Source organism: Larus michahellis, chromosome 1 (assembly GCF_964199755.1).
Source record: "Larus michahellis chromosome 1, bLarMic1.1, whole genome shotgun sequence".
Lineage (NCBI taxonomy): Eukaryota > Metazoa > Chordata > Aves > Charadriiformes > Laridae > Larus > Larus michahellis.
This window is the reverse complement of record NC_133896.1, coordinates 16,690,616-16,707,585: the sequence shown is the minus strand read 5'-3', so window position 1 is coordinate 16,707,585 and position 16,970 is coordinate 16,690,616. Positions and strand designations below refer to the sequence as shown.

At 46.6% G+C, this 16,970-nt stretch overlaps 1 protein-coding gene across 1 annotated transcript in view; it reads right to left on the bottom strand.

Annotated features, from left to right (window-relative positions):
- SLC2A13 (solute carrier family 2 member 13) overlaps positions 1-4,802 on the bottom strand; it is a 165,494-nt gene extending 160,692 nt beyond the window's left edge. Inside the window, exon 1 of the mRNA XM_074583138.1 lies at positions 4,048-4,802. Within this exon, the coding sequence (XP_074439239.1) occupies positions 4,048-4,594 (547 nt within the window). The 5' untranslated portion in view covers positions 4,595-4,802. The remainder of the gene's footprint in view (positions 1-4,047) is intronic.
- Positions 4,803-16,970: the final 12,168 nt, after the last annotated feature.

Below are 16,970 nucleotides of genomic sequence, written 5' to 3'. Positions count from 1 at the left end.
CCCCAGGGGCTGGGGTACCGTATGCATTAAGTAACGCCTAAGCCACACATTGAGTAAGAAAACAAAACACTGAGAAGCTGATCATTAATTGAGCATCATCTATTCTGCATGCTGAACAAGACAGGAGAATCTAATCATCCAGCTAATGATTGTACATTAAGATAGAGATCAACTCTGCACGAGCAAGCTTAATTCTGTCACTTCCTGAACCCTGTGTTCACACATAAACGTTCTTGAAAAAGTGATCTGAACAGCACACTACCTGAAACACCACACCAACACCCACGTACATCAGCTGCAGGCTTAAAACCTTCAGCATCCTCAAATGACAGAAGGATGAACTGCTCCCATTGCAGACTGTCGAGTTGTAGATACACATCCAAATATGTTTAGACAACAAAGTGATTGTGAAATTAGGACACTGGACTGATTACAGTCTAAGAAAGAAATGACTTCACAGAGCTATTCATTATTATCCTTTCTAGTCTCTATCTCATTTAGTCCCAGTTCTTACTCTACTCACTCTCCATCTCCCTTCTCACACCAGCAGGTTTTCAGTAGAATTAGCTCTTGTCTATGGCCATGCCTAGCTCAAACTTTTGGTGTTTCAGTTCTTGGCCTGTCCTCAAACTTTGGTAGGACAGACCGAAGATGAGCCAAGTGAAAAACCTGGCTTTCCTGCTAAGTGTGCAAACTACAGCAGCCCACACAAGGCAAACCTATGCTGACCCTCAATCCCCTACCGAGTGTGCCTGGTCACCCTTCAGCAGCAGGGAAGGCCGTTAGCGTTACCAGATGCAGAAGGTCCAAATATGCTTTGTACCAATGACATTTTTCCTAGATAAGCTCATACAAAGTGCTACTGAGCACACGTGACACAATTTCCTAAATGTCTGAATTTTGCCCACATTTGCTGTAATGAATATCCATCCAATCGTTGCATTCCTGACAGCAGGCTCAACCAAATTCCTAAAGAGTCAGGGACAGCAGAGCTGCTTGGGAAGGGGTGGGTCTGGGGGAGGGAATGATGGCCATAATCTTTTTCTTAAGCCATTTTTCCTGAAGTTGTCATGAACTATGTATTTTGAAATTCAGACCTGAAAAGATCTAAGCATATTCTAAGCTTATGCTGAACGTGGTTTCCCTTTTTTTTGCATTCCCTGTATTTTGTATTTACGTTGGGGGGAGGGAGAAAGGGAACATAACTGTTTCCAACCACAAAAATCTGGTCAACATTTGAAATAAAAGAGGACTTTGGCTTATCCTTGAGAGAAGGTCTTTATTTTCTAGAAACATCTCCTTCTGTAATTGCTGGGGTGAAAAGGAGAGTTTTTCTATCTCAAAACAGCTCTATGGAAAATGGTAAAAAACAGACAAGACAGACAAGTGAGAGATGATTGTCATTTCTGCATATATCCTGTGGTTTTAATCCTTGAAATTTTAACCATAGCCCTTTATAAATCACAGTCATGAGAAAAATAGCCATTTTCTCGCATGGACCCAATTAACACGATCCACACTGTACCAGCAAGGGCGGAACAAAGTCCCATAGGTAACCATTACTGCATCTGCTTTTACAGCACCACAGTACTACCCATAGCACAGTAATTCATTTATTAAATGCAGGCGAACATCTATTTCTGGAGTAGATCTCTTGATGGGCAATTGGCAGAGAGCTACAGGAAAGAGACCTCAAAAAGGTATAAAATTATACACAGTTAAGAAGTTTTTACTGGCATGCAGGTAGGAAAGCATTTCATAACACTACAGCATCACACCCTCACATTTCAGCAGTTCATGTTACTGAGCAACCTCCTTACACCAACGCTAGTAAGTTCTTTCTCACTGTGGACCATAAAATGATAGAGAGCTCCAAGAGAAGAAAGGGAAGAAACTGGTTAAAAGTTCCACCAATCTCCAATGCCTTCATGAAATCATCCAGGCTCCCTCTGGTGGGGGATTTAATGTAGAGATCGTTGCAGTTTACTGTATGAGAACAGGTTTGAACCACAATATATTTTTTCCTTTTGTAAAATAAACCTTGTTAGTATTAGACTCCAAGATGCTTGGAGTCTCTTGTGATGCTTCAGTGACAGCAATTTAAGGTAATGTTTTGTTTCTGGCCATAAGTTCTATCACATTAAGAAGAGCAACCTTTGATAAAAATGACAGAATACCGTATTTTTAAAATATAAATTAGTGTCTTTGTGCTCCAAAACCCTGAGAACATTTCTCAGTCATTATTTCAGCTCTCCGGAGCCCCAGCAGACCCACCATCTCTGTCCCTGACATGGAAAGAAGGCAAAGAGAGACCTCTCTCCCCAGACCACAAAAGAGATTTACAGCTGTACAAAAGAAGAGCCCCTAGCTCTCAATTTCTATTTCTGTGTTTCATATATTAATTATATTAAGACCCAAGTTTCATATCTCTCTGACAATACCAACATCATTCATTTGCACCAACGTATATAGGTAATTCCAACACCTATATATCTCTCTACAAGACACACATACACGAGTCAAGAAAACCACCCATCCTTTTCCACTCTCTTCCCCCTGAAGTTGTCAATGTAACCAGTTACCGTCAACAAAGAACACAAGAAGCTTTACAAACACAAAAAGACACAGAATTTGATATTTTTAGTATCTGACACTAAACATACGTACTACATATTGGCTATGAGCTGGCAGGTATTTTGATGGCAACTTTAGTTTTCTTGTCTCCTGAACATTATAAGAAACGTTATCAACATTCTGCAGTCTGAAGTCTTGATTAAAAAAATGCTGGAAGGTAGCATTTAAAAAATAAAAAACAACCACCCAACTCAGGGTAGGAAAACTGCAACCTGAAGATGATGTCCCCCCTTACTGTACAGGGAAACCAGCATGAGCCCTTTCAAGGACGGAGACAATTTTATTTCTGACAGCCCTTGTTATGACTCACTAACTTTTTTCCTTAATCAGACCACAAACTGCATCCCAGCAAGCGTGTCTATAACAAGCCAGAGAATTAAAAAAAAAAATATTCAATGGCTAAGAAACAGAACTTTGCTATGCAGAGGAAAACAAGTCTAATTCTCAATTTGTCCTCATGCTTTTAGATAGGAAGGGTTGCAAGATCACAGTGAGAAATATTTACTACTTTTTTTTTCTATACATACTGTAGTCCGAGGAGTCTGAATAACCTCATACAGCCCATCTTCCATAATGAGTATCATTCAAATTAGTGCCTGACGGGATGACAGCTGAAGGGCAACCAAAATTCTGGGCATATTTAGGATATAGTTAGCAGAGAAACTAGTCTCAAAAGTTAGAGGAAACACTCCTCATCAAGTTCTTCGGGACAACTATAAAGTTTTATCAGAACCTACTGCTTGCAAGTTATGCAACACATATAGGAAGGCAGCCTAAGAGCAGCAATTCATGTTCAGTTCTGCAGAATGCTGTTAACGAAACCCAAAGCAAGCATCATCTCATTTGACCACAGAGATTACTACCTCATTTTATCCCAAAAGCGTTCCTTTAGTGCCCAGCAAAAAGCAAAGCTGTGCGGGGATCAGAAGAGAGGCATTTACAGTTCAGAACGACAGGCACCATCTCCCCCCCGCTCCTGACTGCCCAGAGCCGCCTCAATGCAAAGCTCACAGTGTGAGCTGTGGACAGGATCCCCCTGAAGATGAATTTCCAAGAAGGGATGCGAAACCGTTCTCCTCGCACAGAAGCCTGACAAACTCTCCCCCAACACGGGCTAGGACTACACCGCCCGGGAGTACAACGGAGGCGGGGAAGCACACACGCTGCCCTCCGCGCCCAGCAGAGCCCTCTCCCGACCTCGGCCCGGCCGCGCATCTCCCCCGCCGGCAGACGAGGGCTTCAGAGCCCACGTTCGCCTTTTCTTGGCGGGCTGCCTCACATCAACGGGCGGATTTTAGGCTCGCTTAAACCCGCCTCCCGGGGAGGGGTGCTTTTCCCCGGGGGGGCAAAGAACTGGGGTCCCCGCGGGGAGTGAGGGTGGGAGAGGAGCCGTCGGGGCGGCGCGGCACTCACCGATGCCCAGCCCCACCACCACGCGTCCCCCCAGCAGGGTCTCCTTGTCGCGGGCGGCGGCCAGGACGCCGGCTCCCGCCGTGAAGAGGCCGCTGGCCAGCAGGATGCAGGGCCGCCGGCCGCACAGCCCGTTGAGGACGCCGCCGGCCAGGGCGGAGAGGGCGGCGGCCCCCACCGTGCCGGAGACGAGCAGCTCCTGCCAGAGGGCGTCCAGGTTGAGCTCCTTCTTGAGGAGGAGCAGGGCCCCCGACACCACGCCGGTGTCGTAGCCGAAGAGGAACCCCCCCAGGGCGGAGAAGACCGACACCACGTAGACGAAGCCAGGGGTCTCGTCCTGCTGGAACTGCCGCCGGGCCGCCCGCTCCAGCTCGCCGCCCGACGCCGCGCTGTTGAGGCTAGAGCACGACTCGGCGGCGATGAGGCTCCACTCGCCCGCCGCCGCGCCCGAGCCGGCGGCCCCGTCCGCCTGCCGCCGCCGCTTCTCCCCCATCAGGTTGCTCAGGCTCCGCAGCGTGTACTCCACATTGTCGCTGGCCTTGCGGGACATGGGACGGCCGCGGCGGCTCCCGCCCCGGGAAGGGCGGGTGGGGGGGTGGGCTTGAGGCGGGCGGCTGCTGGGCGACTCTGGCTACGGCGCTTGTCCTCGCCCCCGCCCGCCCCTCTCGGGCCGCGCTCAACCGGGTCGCATAGTCCCCGCCACCGGACGGACTTGACGGGAAGTTGCCCGCCGCGGCCGCCGCTCCCAGCGCCCAGGCGGAGCCGGAGGCGGAGGCGGGCGGGGACAGCGGCCTCCCCCCCCCCCCCACTCCCTCCCCTCACACACGGTGGCGCGCAGCACTGCGCAGGCGCGGCGGGCTGCGGCTGCGCACTGAGCGCCGCGATGCTGCCGGCCCCGCCGCTCGCCAGCACCTCTCCTCAGGGGGCGCGGCTCCGCGCCCCCCGAGGAGAGGTGCTGGCGAGCGGCGGGGCCGGCGGCAACGGAGTCCCGCAAGGCCGGGGGGTAGCTCGCCCAGCCCGCCGCCGCCGGCGGTGTTTCTGAGGGGTAGCCCCCCCTCATCCTGTGAGGGCTGGAAGGGGCCGCCGGCCTCGCCCGCCTCGCCCTCCCGTTCCGCCGCTGAAAACCACCGTTCATTTCATAACGTAATGGCTGGAAGAAAGTCCAAAGTTCGCGTTTCTAAAGTGCGGGGTGGCAGAAAAAGGGAGGTTTTTCGACCAATTGTTACCCTATAGAAGGAAAAGTTTGGAGCTTGTTCTCACGTTTATACTTCCAAGTAGGGCGCAGCGGTTTGATAATGCCGTCTTTAAGCGCTTTTCCTGGGGATTTTCGGCAGGACGAAGGCGCGGCCCGCGGGCGAGCGGGGCCGCCTGGTGGCGAGTGCGGGAGGGAGCAGGGGGCGGGGGGGGGCAGGGACGTTGACACGCGGCGACATCGCGGCAGCCCCTGTGGCCACCCTGCGGGGAGAGTCCTCCAGGGCGATGCAAACACTGAGGAAAAAGAAGTCATATCAGAAAATTATCTCACTCCTAAGGCTTGGTCTAACGGGACGTATTAAAATTTTCCTGCCGCCTTGACTGTCTCCAGTAAAGGCCCTTCATAATGGGTCCAGCCAAATGATGGAGAATTTCAGTAATTAATGGGATAAGTTATTGTCAGCACGCGCCTTGTGACCAGCACTAGTCATAGCCACAGGAATTTAAAAATTAGAAGAGGGAGCAAAGCCTAAGGTGGCCAGCTGCGTGCGGCCTCCCTGGTGGTTTGCCTCAAAGCAAGCTGTGAAATGCTGATATTCTCTGGTCCAGATAATACCAACTAAATAAAGCAGCGAGCTGTAGCTACCAAAGTGAATTATATTAACAGTTGTCTGTGTAGTTAATCCAGTTAGTGACAGATGTGGCAGTGGATTTATAACTACAATCGGTCAGCTTCCATTTTTAAGCATGTGAAAACTAGGTAAAAATTAAACACATGTTAACGTTCAGTTGTTTTTAATCAAGATTTGGATATTACAGTGTGATTGGCACAGAGCATTCCTTATCCCTGTACAGACCATTAGGGCCCAACACAGCCCTAGAGTAAACGGTTCCAGGCTGTAGGAATGAAGTTATCATCTTGTGCTACAAGAAACTGTCCCCTCGCCACCAGAAGGCTGGCTTGCATCTCTACAACGCCATCAGGAGAGAGATCTGTAATGTTCCAGAAGTCTCCAGGCTTGCCTGACAAGCACAGCACCCAATACTTTTTATATGTAAGCCCCAACTAAAGAATGTGAGGGACAGTGCATCAAACAGCAAATATTCACAGCAAATCCCTAGCCAGCAAGAAGGAATGCTTTCACAGAATATTGTCACAACAGCTGGCTGTCACAAAAACAACCTGTCTTTTTAACAGCCATCTCAGAAGCTGGAGGCATTCTGTATGTTACAGTTAATAGAGACTCCAGAGAGCTAACAAAAAGCGCTTTTTTTCCAATTGCTGGCCCAACACAATCACAAACAGATATTATTTCTCATCAGATCATGCTGTCAAGCTTATCTTTAAAAGGATTCCCGGAAAAAACACAACAAAGAAGCGGGACGTGCTACACTGAAGACTGACTTCATCAGAAAGAGGGAGGATTTGTTTGGTTTGTGTGTAGATTTTCATTATTATGATCATCTCTCTGTAGCACTGGATTTCATGATAAGAGCTGACTTATAAATGATTTCACAGTCATGTGAAATGTAGTAGGTATGATTAGTAATCTAAGACAGGAGGGTCAGGTCCAAAAGGGTTTAGGTGGGTTTTAGGTGTGACATTATGCTTTCAAGAGATTAACTGTTAAATTGAAACACTGTTTAGATTCACAGCTCTGCCTCATTCTCTCCTTTAAGGTGTGTTTGCACAATTGTTTGCAAGGTGATGCCGTGAACTAGATCGAAGAACTGGTCCAGCTTTAAGAAGCTATTTTTTTTGCATTTCAGCAGAGAGCAGGAGCAATCACAGGATTCTACTGTTTTTATGTTGTCGATACATGGCATACATCAGAAGATGTCTTCCAGAAAACTACTGAGCGCTTTGTGCGTTTGCCCAGAACTCCCCCAGGCCTGAGTAGCTGGGAGTCAGCTCCTGTCTCTCCGTTGGCACTCAGAAGCAGGTGGATCCATGCCTAAAGCTCCTGGGGACTTCAGTCCAGCCAAAATGCACAGTGAGATGCTGTAGGTCTTTCGTGTGGTAGCCTCACCCAGCACGTGGGAGACCCAAATCACAGATTTGCTTCAGCCCAGGGGGATTTAAAACTATCTCTCTCTCACCTCCCAAGAAGATTGTAGATTAAATGCAGAAAAGATGGGTTCTGAAAGGAAAGGAAACTGGGTTGCTGTGCAGACAAGAACGTAAGAGCCGTGGGGCTAGATGGACAGTGAGGCAGAAAAGGATCTAACGCTGTGGCAGGAGAAGGTCCAGCTTTGCCAATGATGGTTATATTCTTTACATCAAGCCATTGTTGCATTAAAAAAGAGAATAATACACGGAGCAAATCCCCAAACCAAGAATTCTTCCCACTTCAGTCAGTGCTGAAGGGGTAGGCACAAGGGCTTCAAGCCTCATGTAGCAATACAGTGTGCAACCTTGTGTGTTTTTAGGCTCCTAAACTAATTTCTTGTTCATTAGTGTTATGATGCCTTAAGCTCTGCTAAGCAACCTGCTCTGATATATTATTATGCCACAAGCAGAGTTGCCATGTAAGTTGAGGAATACCACTGCATTGGGTTGAGGGAAATCATCTCACTGAATATGCGAAAAAGATCAGCAAATAGCATTTATAGTAGCAGCAGCTTATGTAATGTCTGAAACCTTGGAAAAGCACTGAGAGTGATGCCAAAACCTTTTCTGGCAAATTTAGTTTGCATGCGGTTATCAAGGTTGAGAAACCTTTTCTCTACACAGAATTTTACATTATCAGCGTGCCAAGAAATAAGGTTAGGTGCCATTTTATAAGAAAAGTATTTCTGCCCTCTGACAAGACATAAATCCTGATCCTAGATCGTACCAGTTTGCTGAGTTTGTGAGTGCATATTGGTGATATAAGGTTACTTATATAAGAACTGTAAGGAACAATCTAGTTTAAAACAGAAAACCAGGAACTGAAAATAGGAATTTAACACTAGAAACAATTTTAAATAAGCTGTGTATTGCCTTAAACCTTCCTTTTGTTCCAAAGCTCATCCTATTCTCACAACATTGTTTGGTCTCTTTGGAAAGCAGATGCCTTCCGATACATTCCATATCTTTCTGATCCCTGCATGACATTCCTTCTCCAGCCATTTTCACTATCTTGACAGAGTCATTTTCTTAATTTATCTGAGTGTATCTATCTCTCAGCTCTCAGTGCAGCTTTAGTTGTTTGTAATCCTTCCAGTGTTTGCTTTGGGTTTTCCTTTATATGTACAGATCCTGATTAGACCAATATCTCAATACTCCAATATCTCCAATATCTCAACAAAAGTTGAGATACACACAAGCTCTCCTCGATGGCACTCTCTTACATGGGACTTTAGTTCCTGGCTGTCCTGGCCAGCAGGGTGACTTTTAGCCAATTATTTACCTTCTACCTTGGTTATCTGCATCTGCAAACTGGGGCAACACTATCTACCTCCTCCGTAAAATCCTTTCAAAATGAAAGCGATGTCAGAATTTGTTCATAAGGAACTGATTGGCACCACGCATTTAATCCTACTGGTCAAGTGTTAAGAGATAAATTGCTTAACAAGTAGGAAGAGTTACAGTATTAGCAGTGGAAAAGGGTGTGGATGGTGGTGATTGCAGGCAGAAGCTGACAAAACCGTGGGTGACACATTCCTCGCCTGACAGGCAATGCTGGCAGCAGTACAGCTAAGGTTGCCTAACACTTAACACCACAGGCTGTTTTAATCCCATGTAACTCCACCAAAGTAATCATTTGAGATCACATTTTGCATAATTGCTCTCTCTCATGCTAAATATATAAATTCCAGCAAACCCACTTCAGACCCATTGAAAATGCAATTGTAAGACACACGTGTTTTTTGAAGTTAATTTTTTCTCTCTATTTTTAAGATCTCCATCTTTTTCATGCTTTAGAGCAGGGACTCAATTTTTGGCAGGAGAACAGTTCCTGTCTGCCTTTGGCTGTCAACCGAAAGATCTAACGATATTTGACTGAAACAGAGTCTCTGACAGAGTCAGCAGCAACCCGTGTGGGAACGTGCTGCTAAATCCAAGTGTGCCCCGAGCGGGTCTGCAGCCATTAAACTGAGAGCTGTGTGCTCGCCTCTGCGCAGAGGTCCAGAGGTAAGATTTGGGCAGGCCATTTAGATGCAGGGCTCTAACAACCAGGGCCCAGCACATGCTGAAAGCCAGTGGCGGTCCCAAATGGAGGGGGAAGAAAGATTTTTATTATTGCACCATTTTGAATTTTATTTGGACTCTTATTTTTGTACCATTTGGAATTTTAGTTGGACGTTTATTATTATACAATTTGGAATTTTTACATTCGTGTACTTGAAAAGATGGTTTGCCAGGTTACAATCCTTATCATAGAATCATAGAATCATCTGGGTTGGAAGGGACGTTTAAGATCATTGAGCTGAGGGAACTGGGGTTGTTTAGTCTGGAGAAAAGGAGCCTTTGCCTAGAGAACCTTATGGCTCTCTACAACTACCTGAAAGGAGGTTGTAGAGTGTCGGGGCGTCCCGTCTCTCAGTCGTGGCAGTAGAGAGGTGGGGGTCATTCTCTGCTCCCAAGGAATAAGTGATAGGACAAGAGGAAGTGGCCTCAAGAAATGGCCTCAAGTTGCCCCAGGAGAGGTTTAGATGGGATATTAGGAAAAATGTCTTCTCAGAAAGGATTGTCAAACATTGGGACAGGCTGCCCGGGGAAGTGGTTGAATCACCATCACTGGAGGTGTTTAAAAGGCGGGTAGACATGGTGCTGAGGGACATGGTTTAGTGGTGGTTTTGGCAGTATTAGGTTAATAGTTGATGAATCAAGCCATAGTACCCTATAAAAGTTATAACTACTTAGTTACACCACCAAACAGCATGAAAATCAAGGACTTGGCACAACACTATCCACAAGATACCAGGGAAACACTGCTCTTGATACACCATATCTTCAAACAAATGTATGCCAACACAGAGCTGTTTGTCTGTCTGCCAAATGGAAACCTCTTTAAGTGCTGCAGACAGGCCCAGAAGAACAACAGTTCGTCTCTCCATCAGCTCAGATTCCTGGGATCAGAGAGTGCCCCTCTCTTCCAATACCTAGCGTCCGGTGTACATGAAAGACACATGTAGGAAAAAGGGAACCGCATGCAAAACCATCAGTTTTAGTCCAAACCCCCTTAATTCTATTGTTCACTAAATAAATTTGATTTATGGGAGTCCATTTCCCTAAAAGGTGGGCAGTACTTCTAAACCAAATCCTTCTACAGATTATATAAGACGAGCACATCAGTTGTCCATCATTTAATGAAATAAAACCGAAAAATAAATTGGAAAGGCTTTTAGGCTTATGTACAACTACAGGCTATTCTGCATCCCTAGAAAAGTAGCGGCTGACCCAGCGTGAGTTCACTACTTTATAAGCTCTGACCTCATCAAAGCAAAATGTAACCGTCAAATCAAAGTCCCAAGAAGCGGAAACCATATGTCTTAAGCAGCAGGTGAAAAGCTGGCTTTGCTGTCAACCCTGACATTGCATCGCCTCCGAGCAGAACACTATTCACAAGTGCTTTTTCCGAGGCTGCAAATGAAACTCGAAACAGGCTGGGAGGAATTCAGTTACTGACTCATTAAGTTGGTCATACCCTCTGGATCTGACAGATGGCGAATCCGTCAAAACTTGTTTGGTGTTTTTTTTGGAGAGAACTGTACAGTGTGGGATAAGCAAGTTTGAAAAGGAAATTGGACCACGTGAATTCCCTGTGCAAAGGCAAAATACGTACAGAGAGTGCCTAAAGTCGACTGATACGTGCCAGGACATCATCCTGGCATGTGGAAGATGAAAACCAGCACTTTCCATGTCTGGGAAACAGGATGGAGCCACAGCAAACTGAGACTTTTATTTGACTCCTTGCTTATTTCTTTCTGTATCTGTACTTCAGAAGTCCTATTTCCACCAATGTAGACAGACATCTTTTTTAAATCTATTTTGTTAGGCTGTGAGTATTAAAATCTGCTGCATTTTTTAAATAGGTCCTCTGTGAAATGTTTTATGGAAGTCTCTCTACCAATTTTCACAAATTCCCTGACAAGCATCACACCTGCCACAGTGATAATTTCAAATATAACATTAAGCACTCATGAAAATTGCATTAATAGTGATTCTTGACCCCTTCAAAGCAACTGATACGAGTATGTGCTAATCTCATTGGAAGGTTAATGCCGTCAGTAGGAAGCGTTGAACAGTCGCTGATATTCATCACAAAGTAATGCTACTGATTTTTGAAAAACCTCTGTAAGTTCAATGAGGACTCTTGCTTACAACCTGACGCTACCATGCAGCCCTGGACGTATCAAGGAGGCACTTCTGATGGTGCTCCAGGTGAAAGAGGAAGGGTGGGAGTTGAACGCACGGGGTCTCTTTCTAGAGGCTTTCCAAGGTAACAGGCTGTTTTCATTAATGATGGAAAATTTGTGCACCTGCTTCCCTCTATAGCTACAAATTATATGCCTAAATAAGGCAGATTTGATCCCATCCTGGGTTTGCTTGCATCAAAAAGGTATTTAGAGGCTTCCCTCAGGTGCCTATACGCTGAGGCACAGCACCTGGCAAGAAGGGGGAGCAGCTGTGCCGCCAGGCACAGTTGCCAAGTCTCTACCATCAGAGTCACTGAGACTTTGTGGGGCACACGGCTGGAATGTGGTCACAGATGGATACAGGATATTTAGGAAGGACAGGCAGAAAAGAGCAAGGGGTGTCATGGAGCTCCTTGACTATGTGGTGCCCCAGTATCAAACTGGAGAGTTTGTCTGCTGAGAGTCAAGATCAGAGTGAGGAGGAACCTAGGTGGGGGATGTTGTGGTAGGGATGTACTACAGACTGATGGCTATGAGGAGGCAGGGACTGAGGCTTTCTGCAAACTCAAAGTCTCCCACTTGGAGCCTTTGTCCTCACTGGGGATTTCAGCCACCTGGTTGTCTGCTGGGAGAGCAGCACAGCATCGGGCAGGCAATCCAGGAGGTTCTTAGAGTACAGTGGTGATATTTTCCTAATACAAATGCAAGGGGGGCAGTCATGGCCTTCTGCTTAATGCTGGCTTGACCTCCTGCTGAGGAGCAGGGAAGGAGCGGGAGTGAGAGCAGTCAAGGAGCATGGCTTGGGCTGCAGCAGCCACGAGGTGACAGATGCAGAGGAGAGCCAGGAAGGTGAGCAGCAGACTTAGGACCCTGGGCGAGCAGACTGACTTATTCAGGAAATAGCCTGTGGGAAGCAGCCGTGAAGAGGAAGAGTCCCCAGAGGAACTAACTGGCTTTTAAAGAGAACTTACTGAGAGCTCATGCATGAACTATCCCCTTGTGCAGGAGCACAGGAAACTTCAGTTGACAGCCCATTTGGCTGGGCAAGGACAATCCTAATGAACTGAAATACGGACAGGGAATATGCACGAAGCAGAAGGGGGAGGAAAAAGCACTGCTCAAGCACTTACGTGTCAAATCAGGGAGGGTAAAGCCCAGCTGGAACTAAAATTAGTGAGGGACATAAAGGGTCGTAAGGTAAAAAAAGATACCTACAGGTGTAACATGGGTCTGCAGGTGGATGGGAGAGACAAGAGAGTGACAGACAACACAGAAAAGGCCGAAGTAATCGGCACATTCTTTTGCACCAGTTCGCACAGGTGAATCGTGCTTCCTGGCCTTTGCAGGTATCAGCACAGGCTGAGAAGAGAAGGGCATTGGGGCAGCAGCAGTCAGGGACCACTGAGACAACTTGCATGCATTCAAACCCATGGTGGTCACTCGAGAGTGTCGATATTGCTGACCAGTGACATTGCAAGGTCCCTGTCTATCATCTACAGAAAATAATGGCAAGCAAGAGAGGACCCCGATGACTGCAAGAAGGTTAATGTTACACAGATTTTTAAAATAAAAGCAACAAGAAGGATATAGAGAACCGTAGGTCAGCCTGATTGATCCCCTGGGGGAAGATGGTATCCAACTGTGCCCTCTTCCTCTTGCCTGTGCACAGAGATGCTGGTGCAGGTCACCTAGTGTTGTGGTGGAGCCCAAGCTCACCTGTGCCAGGTGGCAACTGTGCTGAGCTCCCCCACATCTCTCATTAATGCTTGAAGCCTTGGTGCAGGTGGCCTTGAGAGGTGTCTTAATGTGGAGAACTGCTCAGTGCAGTGTGGAGCTGCTGGAGCAGCCCCTGGCAGGTTATGTGAAAGGTTCATTTCTGCTCGACCCAGACACCCAGGGTACCATGGACACCAGGCCACGAAGTTGCTCCTTGTTATTCCTGGGACATTTATCTGAGGGAGCGCAGGGGTGCCCTGGATAAGAAGACAGCTTTGCCCTTCATGCAAGTGGTGTTTGTTGAGCACCAAGAGCGCACGTGGCACAAGTGGTGCTGGGACTGCACTGGAGGACTGTGCAAGGCAGAGAACCACAACTGATGCAGCCACGTTCATACTGGCTGCCAGGAGTGGTCCCAGGAGCAACCCATCCCCAACCATTCCCAAGCTTTGTCTCAGGTCCAGTTGGTTCACTCCAAAACAGAGGCTGGAGTGAACTAAAATTTTGCACTTTGGCCTATTAGGGATCAGCACTTGTGTTCACTCACTAGCGCTATTGTATTTAGCAGAGCAGAAGACTCTCTTTGCTGACTACCTAGGGAGCTGTAGCTCCTGCCTCAGCACTTCTGCTTACATGCTGAAAGCAGATGGCATGAATACCCACCTTGATGTAGGCAACTGGGCATGCTGCCTGTACTAGAGCTTTTACTACAGACAACAATTGGGTCCCTGAGAGGCATAGCCCCGTGTGTAATATAGACATAAACGTGAGGTCTTGGCTTACAGAAAGCAACATATGGTATCGTCAGTAGAGAATAAAGCAATATGCGTTTTATGTATTAATATGAAATATATGAGGTAATAAGGATGGTTTAGTATTCAGCCTCCCTCTAAGACATTAGCAATACAGTTTAGGATACGTGCAGCTTCCAGCTCTGACAGTGACACATGTAGGTGACACAAAGTGTGCAGTTAACACAGAAATGGCAGGTACCTACTGCTAATCAATAGTACAGGTATCCTGAATACGTCCCAGGGGAACAGAGACAAACAGCTCACATGGTGGTATGTAAATGTAAGGGCTTGGGGAGATAACAGAATAACAGAACACATTTAAGGGTTGCATCTTGAGTTGTGCAATGAGACTGATACTACTTACAAGAAGACTATGAGACTGAAAACATATTAAGAAAGTGTAAAAGCTTTGACTACACTGAAATGTGTGTGCTTATTCTGAACAGTAATAAACTTGCATTTTATTTGTTGCAATTCTGCAGCTGTATGCTAATCCTTACAATAACTTTGATTTCAGAGGGAAACACCTAATAAAGAAGTGGGAATTTTACAGGTCTATATTTTTCTAACAGTAAACAGTTGGAACATCTCTAAGCAAACAAGAACTATTCAAGGAACTTGGTTTGGTGAATGTATTTGATACTGTTTTTAAAAATACAATTCTGTGAGCAATGGGGTGGTTATTGCTCAGGACCAGTGACAAACAAGGAAGTTATTTTATTAATTTGTTGTCATTTTATTCTTACACTCAGGTCTCCAAAACTGGCTGTTAGGGAACTGAGAACGGGAGAAAACCAGAGTTTGATATCATCATGGTGGATAACATAAAATAAAAGTGAGACAGAATCATAGAATCATAGGGTTGGAAGGGACCTCTGGAGATCATCTAGTCCAAACCCCCTGCCAGAGCAGGGTCACCTAGAGCAGGCTACACAGGAACACGTCCAGGTGGGTTTTGAATGTCTCCAGAGATGGAGACTCCAACACCCCTCTGGGCAGCCTGTTCCCAGGGCTCTGCCACCCCCAACGTAAAGAAGTTCCTCCTGAAGTTTACGTGGAACTTCCTCTGCTCAAGTTTGTGCCCATTACCTCTGGTCCTGTCCCTGGGCACCACTGAAAAGAGCCTGGCCCCATCATCCTGACACCCACCCTTTAAATATTTATAAGTGTTGATAAGGTCCCCCCTCAGCAGTCTTTTTTCCAGACTGAAGAGACACAAATCCCTCAGCCTTTTAAGAAGAAAAGAAAAAGATAAACAGAAGAAGATAAAAATGGTAGAGGAAGCAAAAAATTGAAGAAGAGTAGGGGGAAGTCAGAATCAAACAAATAAATAGGCTTGTGGGCTTTTGGAAACTTTCAAGTAGTGAAGGTGGAGAAAAAGAAAGAGACGGGAAAAAAAAGACATGGTGAGTAAACAGGTCGAAATCTAAGTTTTAGATACTGGTTCCAGCTGGGTTGGGTTAGGTAAGGAGAATCAATCAACAAGCAGCAGCTTTTATGGCAAAAAAAGTCTGAACATCACTGGTATTTGAAGAAAAAGAAGAGGAGTAAATAAGCAATCATTTGTGGCACAATCCCTCCCTATGCTCCCTCTTGCTATTGGGATTGACATTGCTTTAGAAACCCAAGCATATTTGTTTGTAATCTGGTGGTGGAGCTGTGTATCAAACAGCTTCCAGGCTGTCATTTGTTAAAAGGAACTTCTGCTGAAGCACAGGACAGACTTTTACTAGGTTTCTTTACAGGAAAACGTAGTCCGAATGGGTGTTTTTTAGATCCGATTCCAAGTGTCAGCCCCACACCCAGGCCTGCACATGATTCTCTGTCAAGATCCTGCCCAAGCCTTCTTGCGAGTTGGGTCCTTTGCGAGGCACCACACAGCTGCTCTGTCTCTAGAGTTGTACCCCGATCCTGCCTTTCTACGAGGCAGGGACAAGAAGAATAGATGGGGTTCCCTTTACTTGGAACCTTCTTTCTCTGAACATCACCAACCTTGACCAATTCACCTAACAGTCTGCCTCAGGAAAAGCATTTATTAGTACCTTGCCAGTTTGAGGTTTCAACCCATTCCTGAAGGCTGCAATCCCTGGAGGATACAGGCTGGCCCAGCGCATACATACCTTCTTGCTTGGAGGCAGTGCAGAGCACATGGGAGTGGATGAACCAGCCCAGCAGCCATCTCTGGGTAAAGACTTACATGCTCTTGCACCACCCCTTAATGTGGGTGCGACGTTCACAGCCCATTGCAGATGGGCAGCCCACCCAGCCTGTGAACACGCAGCAAACCCGTCCCTCCTAGGCATCTGAGCTGCCATTTCCAGCCCTCCCTTGCCACTGGAAGAGAGCAGGAGACCACCAAATCAGGAAAGGCTTGGGTTTCTGCAACCACTGTCATTCACCACGGAGACACAGATGACGCCAGGACTGGCTTGTCTGTCATGAAGACGGCTGTGAACCGGGCTCTGACTCACCTTCAGGGATCAGCCTCCTCACAACAAATGCCTTCCCTCAACTGCAGCTCTCCAATCCAGATGCGCTTTGGTCCCTGCAGACCAGGCTGTCTGCTGCTCTTTGTGTAGAAACGACCTCTCTGACAGTCTTGTTTCTCCTGTTCTTCCAGGTAGCACACTTTACACAAACTGGTGTGATGACAAGTTCTGTTTGAACAGGAAAAATTACTTCAGCATCACAGTGATCTTTCCATTTTCCCCAATAATCTTGCTGTGTATATTACATTGTGCTTTGGGACCAACAGAGCCTCAAAACAATGTTAGGCTTTTTGAACAAACAGCCATATTAAAAAACAGATCCTGCCCTGAAAGTTTATAGTTTAGACAAAACCAGAGATAGAGAAAATGGAGCTGGCATATAACGTGA